The sequence below is a fragment of the Enhydra lutris genome, unplaced genomic scaffold (genome assembly GCF_002288905.1).
Source record: "Enhydra lutris kenyoni isolate GAN:26980312 unplaced genomic scaffold, ASM228890v2 scaffoldscaffold6, whole genome shotgun sequence".
Taxonomy (NCBI): Eukaryota; Metazoa; Chordata; class Mammalia; order Carnivora; family Mustelidae; genus Enhydra; species Enhydra lutris.
In genome coordinates this window covers 49,670,511-49,685,476 of record NW_019154090.1, presented here as the reverse complement: position 1 = coordinate 49,685,476, position 14,966 = coordinate 49,670,511, and the positions used below count along the sequence as shown (strand labels likewise).

The following is a 14,966-nucleotide window of genomic DNA, read 5'->3' as shown; positions in this document are numbered from 1 at the left end:
ACTGCACCATCTGACCTTCAAGGAGCCCTTTGATTTTCAGGTTTATGGCCTTGGCAGAGTGGATAGAAAGGGGAACATGCCTGGAGATTTACCCAGAGCAAATTCTTTATCAGAAACTGCTCCCCTAGTTGTAGCAGCAAGAGTCTGAGACCCACGGGACCCAGCTCCAGGTGCAGCACACAGTTGATGCCTCTCAATCCTCCAGGGAACCCATAGGTTGCCTCAGCTTAGTCTCCAGACCCTCTTCCAGGGCTATGGCTCAACTTTCCTATAGTAGAGGGGTGACTCATACTGCTGCTCCCTTGCTCCTCTTCACCACAGCCAATCTGTCCAGAAAGTTCTCCCTGCTGCCCTCAGAGACTATTGCACCAAGCTGAGGTAAAACGCCCTTCACACACTCATGCATGTGCCTTCATCTCTCTAGTCAGAACTGTGATCCTGTAGGACACTTTCACTCTCATCTCCACAGTGTCTGGATGGAATTTTTAGCGTCTTAGGAATTCACCAGTTACATGACTTTAGAAATATTTTTTTTAGAATTTAGATTTTTAGAATTTTAGGAAATGATGACAAAGAGATCTAATGGGAAAGATAATACCTACTAAATATTTGGCAGGGCCCTGGGTGGGTGATGGTTTTCACTAACATTTCTGACAGGTACACAAGTTGCATGGCACCTGCCGTTTCTCAGATGACTGCATGGCAGTTGAGAAAGGTAAGCTGCCATGTTTAATGCAGCCACTATAGAAAACTAACCCAGGCTCTTCTGTCTAGACAGTTCACTTGTGTTCCTTGACTTCTGACTGATGCCTTTGGTCTTCAGAGTAAGGACTGAATTTCATCACCATTGATGTGTAACACATATCTAAGCTTCCATCTCCCTGAGCACTGCCCAGAGGCTTAAATCCTTAGCTAGGAAAATGGTGTCTCCACTGGGCTTGAGTTATTCTGCATTATTGACCACAGCTGCCTCTTCCATACTATCACGGGCTGTCCCAGCCTCCTTCCCTGGCTTAGTATGGATGTTCCCAGGTTCTGGATTCCGGGGTTTGGCGCTGGGGTCTGTCAGGAAGTACGTTTTCTTTCGACATAAACTTAGGCAAGGAGTGGGTGGGGCACCACTGAATGGGGTCTTTGTCCTCCTGAAAGCTTTAAGCGGGGGATGAAATCCTGCAGAAGAGGCATGCTGGAGCCAGTCTGGGCGGGAGTTACTGGTCGCGAGGCCAAGTGCAGGCTGGAATTATGATCTGGTTCTCATCAGGTCTCCATGCAGGATGGCTTTGGGAAGAAACAAAAGTCCCCTTGAAGTCTCTGCCTGAAATGGGGCGTGTTCATCTTCATTCCGCTGGTGTTTCTAGGCGGCCTCTTGCTGAGCTTGGCCTTTCTCAGAGCCCTTACCTTGAGGACCTTTTGAACAGAGGGGAAGCAGGCACACGCTTGTAAGGGGACTTGCAGAGCTCAGAGCATCCAGTCTCTGGCTGCCACGGCCTGCAGAAGTCGGCGCTGCCCCCCAGCCCCCACTCAGACCCCTCAGGGAGATGCAGAGCGTGGGTGAGGTTAGTTTGGTTGGCTGCCCCTTATTCTGTCTTTCCCTGTTAGTTCTGTGATTAAATAAATTAAAATCAAATCACAGGAAAAACGGGTTAAATGACTGGTTATTTGCATAGTCAGGGGTCAGTTGGCACATCCGCTGGAACCACAGGGAATGGAGCGTCGAGCTCCCCAGGTTGCTTTTCTCCACTCCCAGCTCCATTCCAGACAAGCGGGCGCTTTAAGGCGCATAGTCCCTGTTCCCGGAGTTGAGTTGAGTGTCATTGACTCTGATTGGGCAGATTGGGTCACGTGTCAAGCCTTAAGCCAGTCTGCTTCTCTAGGGAGATGCTGCATTCTGATTGGCAGGCAGAACCTCGTGATTAGTCCAGAAATGGAGGGATGGTCACGTGGACAGGAGAGGTAGGAGGGGGTGGGTATCTGGATGGCCCTGCGTCTTCAAAGTGCCACGTGCATTCGGTGCCTTGCAACTGGGAAGAAGGAGGTGCTTTCATTCCCTGCCTTCCCTGCCTCTGGGTTACAGGTGGGTGATTATCACTCGGCCGCCTTCGCTTCGACTCAGCGTGGCTACACGGGGTTGGGAGTCTGTTGCGTGAGCTGCGGCCTCCCGGCTAGAGCCTTGCTTGGTGCAACTGAGCTGTGCTGATTCATAAAACGGGGGCCTTACTTTCCCCACTAAAGGTCTTAGGAGATCATTTTTGGGGGCGGACCTTTCCGTTCGACTTTCGAGACGTCTCAGGGATGTGACAATTTAGGCTTTGGCCCCCTGTGCTGTCTGAGAAGCCCTGCTGTGAGTGAACCCAAGGACAGCCATCTGACCACGGTAATGTGGCCATGAATCTGCTAGTACTAGCCTGCGAAGTTGAAAACATTATTTTCTGGAAAAGAACTTGCCGTGCAACAAGCCACTGAGTACCTACTGTCTTCCGGGCCCTGGCTGGGTGTACAGTACTTACTGTTCGCAGAATTATGCTCCCCAAATCACTCAGCATTTTGGCCCTTCACCATCTCTGATGGCCTTCTCTTCCTTGTACTTCAGGGAACTGCTGGAGACCACGTGTCGCCTGGCAAATATGCTGAAGAGACATGGCATCCGTCGAGGGGACCGTGTGGCCATCTACATGCCTGTTTCCCCACTGGCTGTGGCCGCAATGCTGGCCTGTGCCAGGATTGGAGCTGTCCACACCGTGGTCTTTGCTGGCTTCAGTGCAGAGTCCCTGGCTGGGAGGATTAATGATGGTGAGCGTTTGGAAGGGAGGGAGAAACCTGGGGGCCCCTGGCCTTTGTTCTTTGGGGCCTGGCCATCAGCGACTTGGGAGTGGAGACAGACATTAATAAAAATCACACAGACGAATGACAGATACCACCAGAGACAAGGACATGGCTGAATGAGCATTTGTTCTGTGAGCTGAGATCTGATGGCATTGGATTAATCAGGTGAAAAAGGAAGACTTCAGCTGGAGGGAACAGCGTAGGTCTCAGCTGCTTGGTGGGAGGAGCACAACTCATATAAGCGCTTCGAGGTGACTGGAATGGCTGTGGTGGAAGAAGCAATGTGTAGGGCGACACGATGCTGGGGATGTATGAGGAATGTCTCCCAGGTCAACAATTAAAAGTCTTCCGTCATGAGGAAGGATGGGGCAGACCATTTCCAGAGGCCTGAGTCAGGTGTGGGGGCTTATGGTGCATCTTTAAGGATTTCTATCTGCAGGTAGCTCAGAGTCTCCTGAACAGTGTCCAGAACAATGTTGTCTCCCTCCTTTTTCTGGTGTGGGAGGGCTGAGTGTCTGGATGGTGACCTCATGTCTGCGAGGTCTGACCCCTGCTCAGTGAGGTCATAGAGAGCTCCCTGAGCTGGCTCACCAAGGAGGATGCTTGGGGGGGGCCACTGGGAGTTCTTTGTGTCTCACTGAAGACTTGCCTTTGGCTAGTAAACACAGTTCAAGGGCAGAGTTCTGACCTAGACCCTAGCTGACCACCTTCTTTAGGAGGGACTGAGAAGCCTTTCCGCTCCCTTTCTACATCTCTCCCTCCACTTTCAAGGGTTGGTGCTGTCATTCATTTCTCCTTCTCTCTCTCAACTCTGTAGCACCTACCATGTGCCAGGTACTGTTCTAAGCACTTTGCAAAAGTCCTCTCCTTTAATTTAACTAAACTAGTCTTCATAAATATGATAGGCGATAATACTCTCCCTATTTCTCCCTTCCCCCATTTTTTATTATTATTATAACTATCTTAAAGTATACAGCTCAGTGGCATTAAGCACATTCATAGTGTTGTGCAACCATCATCACTGTCTATTCCAGACCCTTTTTATTACCCCAAATGGACATCTCATACCCATTAAGCAGGGACTCCCTGTTTCCCCCTCCATCCAGCTTCTGGCAACCACTAATCTGCTTTCTGTGTCAGTGATTTGCCTATTCTGGGTAATTCATAGAATGAATTCATGGGATACGTCGCCTTTTGTATATGACTTCTATGGCCACTCACAGTGTTTTCAAGGTTCATCCATGTTGTAGCATGTATCATTTCTTCATTTCCATTTCTATGAATAAAATTTTACTGTGCGGGTATACCATGTTTTGTTTATCCATTCATCTGTTGATAGACATTTGACTTGTTAACATATCACATCTTGGCTATTTTGAATAGAGTTGCTGTGAACATTCATGAGAACACCTTCTTCCAATTTTTCATGCATATACCTAGGCATGGAATTGCTGGCATACGTGGTAAATCTGTATTTAACTTAGCGAGGAACTGCAAACTGTTTTCCAAAGTTGTCTCTCTGTTTCACATTCCCAGCAGCAATGTATGAGGTTACCAGTTTCTCTGAATCCTCATCAGCCCTTGTTTCACTTAAAAAAAAAATTATAACCATCCAATGTGTACGAAGTAGTATTTCATTGTGGATTTGATCTCCTTTCTAATGACTAACATCATTGAGCATCTTTTCATGTGCTTCTCCATTTGTATGTTTTAGGATAAATGTCTACATAAGCTCTTTGTCCATTTTTTAAATTGTTGGTGTTTTGGTTGGTTGAGTTTTAAGAGTTATCTCTATGTTCTGGATACTAAACCTTTATTAGATTTATCATTTACAATTATTTTCTCCCATTCTGTGGGTTGTCTTTTCACTCTCTCAATAGTGTCCTTTGATGTACAAAAGTTTTTAATTGTGATAAAGTCTGGATCATCCATTTTTTTTTCTTTTGCTTGTGATTTTGGTGTATTATTTAAGAATCTATTGACAACTCCAGTGTGATGAAGATTTGCCTCCATGTTTTCTTCTAAGAATTTTCTAGTCTTAGCTTTTACTAGGTCTTTGATCCATTTTGAGTTAATTTTTGTATATAGTGTGAGGTTCAACTTCATTCTTTTGCCAGTGGGTATCCAGTGGTACCAGCACCATTTGTTGAAGAGACTGTTTTTTTCCCCCTCATCGAATGGCCTTGGCACTTTGTCAGAACTAATTTGCCATATATGTTGAGGCGTATTGCTGGGTTCTGTATTTGGTTCCAATGATCTGTATATCTGTCTTTAATTTTCATTTTTTTTAAGATTTTATTTATTTATCTGACAGAGATCACAAGTAGGCAGAGAGGCAGATAGAAAGAGAGGGAGAAGCAAGTAGGCAGAGAGGCAGACAGAGAGAGAGGGAGAAGCAGGCTCCCTGCTGAGCAGAGAACCCATGTCCTTGATTCTTCATGTTGTCAAACCGCTCTTTTCATTCCAGGAATAAACCCCACTTGGTCATGATGCGTAATCCTGTTAATATGCTACTGGCTATAGTTTGCTAACACTTTGTTGAGGATTTTTGCATCAGTATTCATGAAGGGTATTGGTCTATAGTTTTTATTTTTCCTGTGATGTGTTCATCTGGCTTTGGTATCAGGGTAGTGCTGGCCACATAGAATTAGTTAGAATGTATTTCCTCCTGTATAGTGTTTGGGCAGAGTTTGAGGAAGATTGATGTTAATTTATCTTTAAATATTTGGTAGAATTCACCAGTGAGAACCATCTGGTCTTGGGCTATTCTTTGTTGGGAGCTTCTCTTTTTGAAGATGAGGAAACTGAGGCACAGAGAGGTTAAGTGACTTGCCTAAGGTCACATTGCTGGTTAGTGACAGAGCCAGGATTTGAACCCAGGCATTCTGCCACCAGAGATCATGCTTTAACATTACACTAGGCTGCGGCACCTTGATGGCTCAGTTAGCTAAGTGTCTGCCTTCAGCTCAGGTCATGATTTCAGGGTCCTGGGATTGAGCCCCACATTGGACTCCCTGCTCAGCAGGGAGCCTGCTTCTTCCTCTCCTCCCTGCTCCTGCTGTCTCTTATTAGCTCTGTCACTATCTCTGCCTCTTTCTCTCAAGTAAATGAATAAAATCTTAAAGAAAAACAAACAAAAAACACATTACACTAGGCTGATCCTTTCCTTTGCTGAGGATATTATCATGGTTGCCAAGTGTTTCTGTTAAGATTCTTTAAAACAAGCCCAAAGCATTGGGCCCTGGAGATTTAGTAGCTGGATCCTGGAACAGGTCCCAGAACTTCAGGAATCCTATACAACAAGGCCACAGAAGGACAGGGGCCAGGTCATCTCTGAGGTCCTCAGCAGATGAAACTGCTATAATTTTCTCTATACTTTGTCATTAAGAGATTCTTACCCAACACCTACACCTTCCACGTCCAGCTATTCAGGTGTCAGTCCATGGTAAGACTCTGTTGGGACAGGTGTTTACCTTCTCTTGGGTCAATAAGAGGAGTGTCTGGTTATTTATTGCTGTGTAACAAACTACTCCGAAACTTAGTGCTAAGAACAATAAATTTAATTATTTCATGATTCTGTGGGGGCAAGAATCAAATGGGCTTTGTGGGAATGTCTTTTCTCTGCTCCATGATATCTGGGATGCAGGCTGGGTTGGCTTGCATAGTTGGGGGCTGTGAAGCATCTTTTTCATGTGGCCTCTTTGCATGACCAGGTCGGGCAACCACAGACAGTCAGACTGTTGCATGGCAGCTCACAGTTTCTCTTGGATGGAAGTAGAAAGTGCCAATTGCCCTAAAGGCCAGGTTCAGAATACACATATCCTCATTTTTAGTACTCCATTGATCCAACCAGTCTGGTCATTCCAAATTCAAGGTGGGGGACACCAACACCCTATTTCTCCTTGAGAAGTAGTATGAGACCAGGTGGAAGAATTTTCAGCTCTCCTTAATCCATCACTGGGGTTCGGGGGTGGGAGTGTTAGCATGGCCACCAGGGACTCATCATGAGCTAGGCGGCCATTCAGTCAATATGTTCTATTTTAGAGTTTCTGTCCCCTGGCCTGGCCTCCAGACTCTAACCACTCCTCTTCCCTTTATATTCCCTCTTGCTTTAGGATGAATTAGGAGTGGAAAGAGAGTATAGTATGGTGGGGAGGGTGGAGGGCAGAATGATTCTGAGAGGCTGTGGGGGAGGAGGAAGTAATGGCCCCCACATATGTCTGCACCATAATCCCCCAAAACCTGGGAATATGTTACTTAACACATCAAAAGGGCTTGGCAAATGGGATGAGCACTGAAATGGTAGGATTATCCAGGTGGGCCCAAACTAAAAATGTTAGCCCTGGAAAGCAGAGAACTTTCTCTGGCTGGAGGCAGAGGACATGTGGCAGAATGGGAGGTCAAAGCATGAGAAGGACTTGATCTGCCTTTGTTAGCTTTGATGATAAAGAACATCATAAGCCAGGGGAGGTAGGTGGCTCTGAAGGCTAAGAACAACTGTTGGCTGACAGAATGAAAAATGAGCAAAATGGGGACCTCAGTCTTGAAGTTATATGGAGCTGAGTTCTGTCAACACCCTGAATAGCCCAGAAGCAGAGTCTCCTCCAGAGCCCCCAGATGAGAGCTTTGTTCCCTCATACATTGAATTTGGGCATGAGACTTCAAGAAAAGAACCCCACCAAGCTCACTGGACTAGAGAACTGTGAAATAAAATATGGGTTTTCCGAGCCACTAAGTTTGTGGTAATTGGCTATAGGAGCAGTAAAACATGAAGACAGATGCTAATACCTGCTCAAAAGCCAGGGAGGTAAAAATCAAAGCTTCCCAGATAAAGTGTCATGCTGATCTGGCCTGTGCCCTGATGCTGTGCACAAACCCTGTACCCGTCACTGAACTTCGGGGGAAACCACAGAGTGAAACACATCCTCAAGCACCTCCTAGAGACTAGGCATGCGATGCAGGTTCCTGCCCTAGAGAACTGCTTGGGTGGAAAGCTTCCAGCAAATGAGAGCCAGGAGCAAGGCTTGTGCCATGGTAGGCTATGGAGGAGCTATAATCCACATAATGCACTTATGTGGAGCTATAATCCACATAATGCACCTGGGATAGACGGGGACTCCCCAGGGGGTCCTGATTTTTCTTTGTCTCTCACCCCCTTGAGGCCAGGTTCTTTCTACCTGCTGGATCATCTCCCTTCTTGCCCCATAGGGAGTTGACCTGGACCAATCTCAGCACCCAGGATGTAGGCCAGGGTGATCTCTGACGGACTACACCCAACTGATTTTGTTTCCCCAGGGTGACCAGTGGCCAGGTCTGAGGAGCAAAGAATGTGCCGCTGGGGTGCCCTGCTGTGCAGAGCTGGATGACACTTTCCTGGGTTCCTCAAGGCCTCTAGAGTACTTCTCTGATCCTTGGGTGACCCAGCCAAGGGCTAAGAGAATTCTTAGGAGGCTCTCAAGGTCATGTCAACTCTAGGGCCCTTGGGATAAAGAAAGAATGAGTGTGTTGCTAGAAGGCACTTTTCAGACAGAAAAGCTGAAGGAGATAGTACCTTTGTCAGGGCTCCCACAAAAGTACACCCTGAGGTGAGCATTCAGGGGTAGCCAGTTCATTTGGGAGGTGGTCCTGGGAAGCAATCTAGGGTGCTGGGGAGTGGGGCTGGGAAGAGAAATCCAGTAGACAAACTTCCACAGTGGGTGCCTGGAGCTCAGTCCCCTAGAGAGCCCTGGAAGGTGATAGAACCACATAGGAATGGGCCTCTGGGGGGCGAGGGAGTTGGACTATTTATATTCCAACCCATGAATCCTTGGTGGAAGGCTGCTGGGGTTGGGGCAATCCTTAGTGCTTCTGCCTGTGGCTTTGGAAGAAGTTCTTGGTACAGAGTGATAAAAGGTCTGAGGATGTGTGGGTCCCTGCTGGTCAGCACTAAAACTGGGTATTTGTTCTGGGCTCTTCCATTAGGGGCCAGTTAGAGAATAGCCCACTGCAGCCTTGATTCCTCTGGGTCATCCCAGGTTGAGGCATGATGTGGGATCTCATTCCTTTACCTATGGTTCTGAGGCCTAGTTTGTGTCTGTATCCTGCTCAGGGCCTTAACCCTTGGTCTGCTATGGAAGGTTCAGTCTTCCCATCCTTGCCCTGAACCTGGTCAAGCCTAGCCAGGTCATTGAATAGCAGGTGTGGAGCCTGGAGGGCCATCTGCTAAAGGCAAGGTTGGGGGCCTGTAACTCCTGGCACCCTCTGGTTTCTGGCATTGAAGCTTCTTGTCCCTGGACAGGACAGGGGCCACACAGGACACATTGGGGCTTGATCTCTGGCTGTCCAGTTTTCTTGGTCTCTGCATCTTGGTGTTGCTTTGCCACCATGGTGGCTGTGGCTGAGGACGGTGTGATGGCCCCTCACCTGGGAAAGCCTCCCAGGGCCTGGCAGGGACTGATGGAAGTGTCTCCCTTAGAACTGTGAAAAGGCCTGGTACTTCTGTACTCAGCCAAAGATTGCAAGGCAGCCAGATCCCCCCATTTTGCTCAAGAATGGACTTTGTCTATCACATGTTCAGGCCTGGACTGTGTGGCTCCTCAGCCTGGGCTGTGAAGCTCAGAGTGGGAAGGAAATTGACCAGAAATCTTGTTTGTATGCATTAGCCAAGTGCAAGGTAGTCATCACCTTCAACCAAGGACTCCGGGGAGGGCGCGTGGTGGAGCTGAAGAAGATCGTGGATGAAGCTGTGAAGCACTGCCCAACCATCCAGCACGTCCTGGTGGCTCACAGGACAGACAACAAGGTCCACATGGGTCATCGGGACATCCCCCTTGAGCAGGTGTGTTTGCTTTGCTCTGTACAGTTGGAGGAAGAGGGGTAATTATTGGGTACACTGGGTCTGAGTTCAACCCAGGTTGAAAACTGTGGTTTTCAACCTGGGTCCCCTAAATGTGCTCAGGGTTCCCCAGTGGAATCTCATGGGCTTATATTGTGGTTGGGAAGCTGGAACTCAGATGGAACAAACATACTGAAACAGTGTAATAGAAATGACTGGATCCTTCCCTTTGTGTTCCCTGCATCTGGAGTTGAACTAAGGTAGGATAGAAAAGGCAAACTGAACCCTGTCTGCCAAGTCCTTTAGGCATCAGGTGAGAGGTGTTTTCAGAGAGGGTGAATGGGGGCAGAGGTTAACTTCCCTGGATGGGACTGTGTATGTCTTCCCCCTTGCAGGAAATGGCCAAGGAGGACCCTGTGTGCGCCCCAGAGAGCATGGGCAGTGAGGACATGCTCTTCTTGCTGTACACTTCGGGGAGCACTGGGACCCCCAAGGGACTCGTCCACACCCAGGCGGGCTACCTGCTCTATGCCGCCCTGACACACCGGGTATGTGCCTTGTTGGGGGAGGCTGAGGGTGCGAGGAGTCACGCCTTTGTGGCTGGGCTCTGGGTAGAGGGCCTTCAGAGCCTGGGTTAGGGCTAGAACTCCTGCTATAACCTAGCGCTTGTATGTGTGAGGGCCTAACGTTTCTCCTAGTACATTCAGGAGTGGGGTGCTCTAAGTTGTGGCTCTGGCACTCTGCATAGGTGGGTGTGGGGCCCAAGTTTCTGTGCTCGTTGGAAGAGTCCAGGTCTCTAATCTGCTCACTGCTGGCCTTTAGCCCCTTTGCCCCTGTGTCCTTGCCATCGTTTGCTCTGGAGGAGTCTGGCTCTCCCCAGGCCCAATGTGCTCCTTTTGCTACAGCTGTGTTCTGATGCTCAGGGGCCCAGGTGTAAGCACGTAAGCGCCCTCCTGGGCTCCTTCATCCATAAAAAATGTCAAAAATCATATTTTACAACTGAGTTGGTATAGAGATGGATATGCTACTTTTACATATTAAATGTCTACTTCTACTTAGTAGATCTTTTTTTTTTCTTTTTTTCCTGGTGTTTAAAGAAAGTAAAACATTTTCATATGCCCTTAAAGGTATTCTGGGCTTGGATCACTGGGGCCACATTTTAAAAGTAAAATTAGAAAAAAAGATTTACTTTTCTTAAGGAAACCTAAGTCCATTATATGGGAATTGTGTTACAGTGGACCACCCTTTAGGGCCTATAAAGAAGATGGTGTGACATGCTTTTATTCTCATAAATGCATTTAAAAAACAGGCCTGATTTGAATGTGGGTGGGTTGGGTGACCCCTTGGGTCACAGCTGCACAGGGCCCAGGCTGTCTCAAGACCACTGTGCTATATGTAGACTCCTGGAGAATCTCAGTGTTCATTTGGGGCAGCAAGAAATTGGGCCACTCACCCGAAGATTTAAAAGAAAATCTTTTCATTGGGAAACAGAATACAGAGTAGAATCCAGAAAACCACCCAAATCAAGTATGTGGCTTGAAGAATTATGAAAAGGCAAACCCCACTTTGGTCACATAAGCCCTTCCTCCGTGTCTGACTACAGCCCCTCCCTGTATCCTGACTGATAGCATCATGGTCCCGTGTTTCCCCTCTTCTAGCTTTGTCACCCAGTATGTGTCCCCTGATCCTATAGCTTACTCTTGCCTGCTGACGCTTCTTTGAGGTGTCTTTTAAGGCTTTTTTAACCTGTTGTTTCTCTGTCCCTTCCATTTCCTTACACTTTTCTGTGGCACCCAGCAGTTTTATCCCTCTGTTCTCTGTGTTTCCTGAAAAGGGACATTCAGATTCAGGCTCTGGTGGGACCCTGTGGCGAGAATACAAGAGACACAGTCTCTCTGCTCAGGCTCTCAGAAGCTGATGATGCTTAAGGCATTTCTTGATCTTTTTGGCTTTCATGTTTTTACAATTTTTAAGGGATCTAAGAAGATTGTGGTATAACTAGTGCAGGGTGCCCTTATTTTAGACTTATAACTAGATGGCGTTTTACCTGTGGGTACACTTGTGGCCACCACCTGCATCCAGATGTGGGGTATCTCCAGCTCTTAAAGGCACTGATGCCCCCCAGCAGGGCTGACACTTGCACGACCTCCACCATACAGATTAGCTTTGGTTGGCTGGGGCTCACGCAACATACACTTGGAGTCTGGCTTCTTTCACTGTTGCCTGCGAGAGTCGGCGTGTTGTGGGTGACAGTAACTGTCTTGTCACTTCTGTAGCTGCACAGAGCCCCAGCAATGCACTTGTTTTTCCTGCTCTTGGTAGCCTTAGGTGCAGCTGTGTTTTGCATTTACAGAACAGTGTTAGTGACCTGTGGGAATGTGGGGTGACAGGCTCCTGATGGCCTCTCCTATTTCTGCAGCTTGTGTTTGACTACCGGCCAGGTGACGTCTTTGGCTGTGTGGCCGACATTGGCTGGATCACAGGACACAGCTATGTGGTGTACGGACCCCTGTGCAATGGAGCAACCAGCGTCCTTTTTGAGAGTACCCCGGTTTACCCTGATGCTGGTGAGGACTGGGGATGCACACAGGGTCCCCCCGAGGGAGCTGGAGGAAGGAGAAGTTCACAGGAGGGTGGAGTAGAGGTCTTTGCTCTGGCCCGGCTGTGGTCCTTGTGGTCATGTGGCATAGCTGCCGAATTCTTCGCCCTTTGAGGTGGGCTGGGGCTAGGGGTGGTGTCTGTAGTAGGATCAGAAAAGTCATAGATTTGTCACTGAAAGCCATCTCAGGACAGCCCACTCCAGCGTTCCTGTCCCCCTAGCAAACTGGGTGCCTTGGGCCATCCCCTTAGCACTGTTCCTCTCTCCTCTCTGGCCACCTGACCAGATCCAGCCCTTCCTCAACCCCCAGGCCAGCTGCCAACCTCCCATTACCCCAGACAGAGGGGACTTTATCCAGCTCTGTGCCTGTGCTCTCTGTCAGACAGCATTGCCTGTGGTCTGGAGCCACGTCCGTGAATGGAGATCACTTTGAGGACCCACATCTTGCTCACTTTGGCAGCTTCCTCCGAGGCAGCACAAAACCCTAAGAATTTGTTGTAATGCCATGGAATGGTGGTGTCTCTGCCAGGAGGCTCTTGCCAAACCCTCCACGGTGCTAACAGTGATGTGTGTGGAACTTCTTTGTCACCTCCCCTGCTCCTCTCCAGCCTCCTGATGGGCTAGGATGCACTCTCAGATAAATGTGCAGGCCATCTTAGGTGTGATCTCAGCCATGTCACTTCCGCCCCCTCGAAGCTCTGCTCACTCCGTGTGTAGTTGTGGGGGATTGGTGGCTAGTTGTGGGGGATTGTGGGGAACCAGGTGAGTAAGTGCTGGAGAATTGCCCTGCTCTCCAGGGCTCACTCAGTGGTGGCTGCCGCTGTGCCAGGGGAAGCACCAGTCACCCCCTTAGAGACCATTTTGGTGTGACTGAACACAAGTTCTATGTCAGTACGGCGTGGGTTATTTTTAAAATTCACAGTGATACCTCTTTGAACTGATCCTTGCTGAATCTTTTGGGTTACACCCTGTGAATGCAGCCATCCAGAGCCAGATGGAGGGTATTGCCAAATGTGCTGGCCCTGGATGTGGGGTATGCTGGGAGATGATTGCCACGGGGAGCCCCTTCTCAGAGGGCTCACTTCCCATTTCATCGATGGGTCGTTGGGATTCCATTTCTGTGAACACAGGTATTTGCCTGTATCCAGTGCACAGTAACTGTTGACTGATTTCTAAATGAGTTAGATAACGTGTGGTGGGCTCAGACTGACAGTGAACTTGGGCCCTTCTGTAGGTCGATACTGGGAGACGGTGCAGAGGTTAAAGATCAATCAGTTCTATGGGGCCCCGACGGCTGTCCGGCTGTTGTTGAAATATGGCGACTCCTGGGTGAAGAAGTATGACCGCTCTTCCCTGAGGACCCTGGGCTCAGGTGAGTGGCCCACCATGGGGCAGAGCCAGTGAAGGCTTCCATATGGCTTTAATCATGAAGGCTGTGTGGCTGTGTCTGTGGTGAATTCAAACAGTGCCAGGCTAAATAGGAAACAGATTTCCCTGCCTGTAAGCAGCTTCCTGGAGGCTCTGGCTGATCGTGGCCTGGGGCACAACACTCCAGACGTTTCTGTGCTTCATCTTTATTATGAAAACCTGGTAAAGAAGCTCAAGCCCTTCTTTAGTGGCCGCATGGGATTGCAGTATGAGGGGAATTGACTGTGGGTCACGAAGGTGCTCCCCTGTGCTGGGGGCCGACAACCCCCAAGGACTGTGGTAAGCACACTGTGCTGTGCGCTGCTCTTGCTGTAGATATTTCCAAAGCAGAGGGTTGCGAGATCCAAGATTATCTCCGCTTGTGATTTTGACAGAGGTGGCCAAGCCCCATGAATGCACTTTGGAAAGAGGATGTGGGATTATTTCAGGTGATATGGTGAGGTGGAGGGTACCCAAGCCCTTTCTGTCTCCTTTTCCTGACTCCTGTCATTTCTGCCCCTACACATGCTGTCAGTAGGGGAACAGGGCGGAGAGTGGTGAGTCTGAGATGCCTCTCTTGGCACGTTCCCTCTGTGGAGGGTGAAGCCTGCATGTCATGAAGGGAGTCATGTGGTTGGAGAACACCTACCCTCCAACGCTGGGGCTGTGAGGTGCTCCTGCACTCTGGGCCTGGCAGTACTTGGGACCTGAGTGCAGGTGGAGGGCCACAGAAACTCAGATCCTCCAGGTGCCATCTGCAGACCACCTAAGTGGGCCCAGGAGCTAGGTCAGGTTAGTGGTGAAGGGAGATTTGAGTTTCCAGTCGTGCTCTGCTAAGGAAGACTCACAAGGACCCCAGTGACAGGGTAAATGCTCCAAGTGCTTCGGAAGGAGGTGCCCAACCCTTGCCTTAGAGTGGGGGAGCCCGTCCTAGCTCAAAGCTGCCTCACCCAGGCATCCCCTTAGCCAGACAGGCTTCTGGGATCCTCACTCCATACGTCACCAGACCCACTTCCTCTCTTAGACCAGGCATGGAGCAGCTCTGTAACAGGGAGCACACACGGAGCCTTCTCCAGACTCTGTGTATTTTGCTGGTGTTGTGGGCACATTCCTGCCATGTAACCAGTGCCGGGAGGAGAGTCCTACAGGGGTTCCCTTGGGACCTGGTTGTTACTAAGTAGTGCTAGCAGGCAGACAAACAGCACTGGGCACCTGCTCACATGGGAGGAATGTGGACCAGTAAGCTGCATGCTTGGCCAGGGCCCATGTGGTGCTGTCCCCCACTGAGGCTCTGCCGCTCTGGCTGCTTCCCGACATCTGAAT

General features: G+C 49.1%; 1 protein-coding gene across 2 annotated transcripts in view; it reads left to right on the top strand.

Moving 5' to 3' along the window:
- Nucleotides 1-14,966, top strand: part of LOC111141441 (acyl-CoA synthetase short chain family member 1) — a 59,719-nt gene that overhangs the window by 25,829 nt on the left and 18,924 nt on the right. For both annotated transcript variants that reach the window (XM_022494000.1, XM_022494001.1), the window contains exons 3-7: nucleotides 2,591-2,790; nucleotides 9,465-9,640; nucleotides 10,033-10,185; nucleotides 12,057-12,204; nucleotides 13,471-13,608. In XM_022494000.1, coding sequence (XP_022349708.1) covers nucleotides 2,591-2,790; nucleotides 9,465-9,640; nucleotides 10,033-10,185; nucleotides 12,057-12,204; nucleotides 13,471-13,608 — 815 coding nt within the window. The remainder of the gene's footprint in view (nucleotides 1-2,590; nucleotides 2,791-9,464; nucleotides 9,641-10,032; nucleotides 10,186-12,056; nucleotides 12,205-13,470; nucleotides 13,609-14,966) is intronic.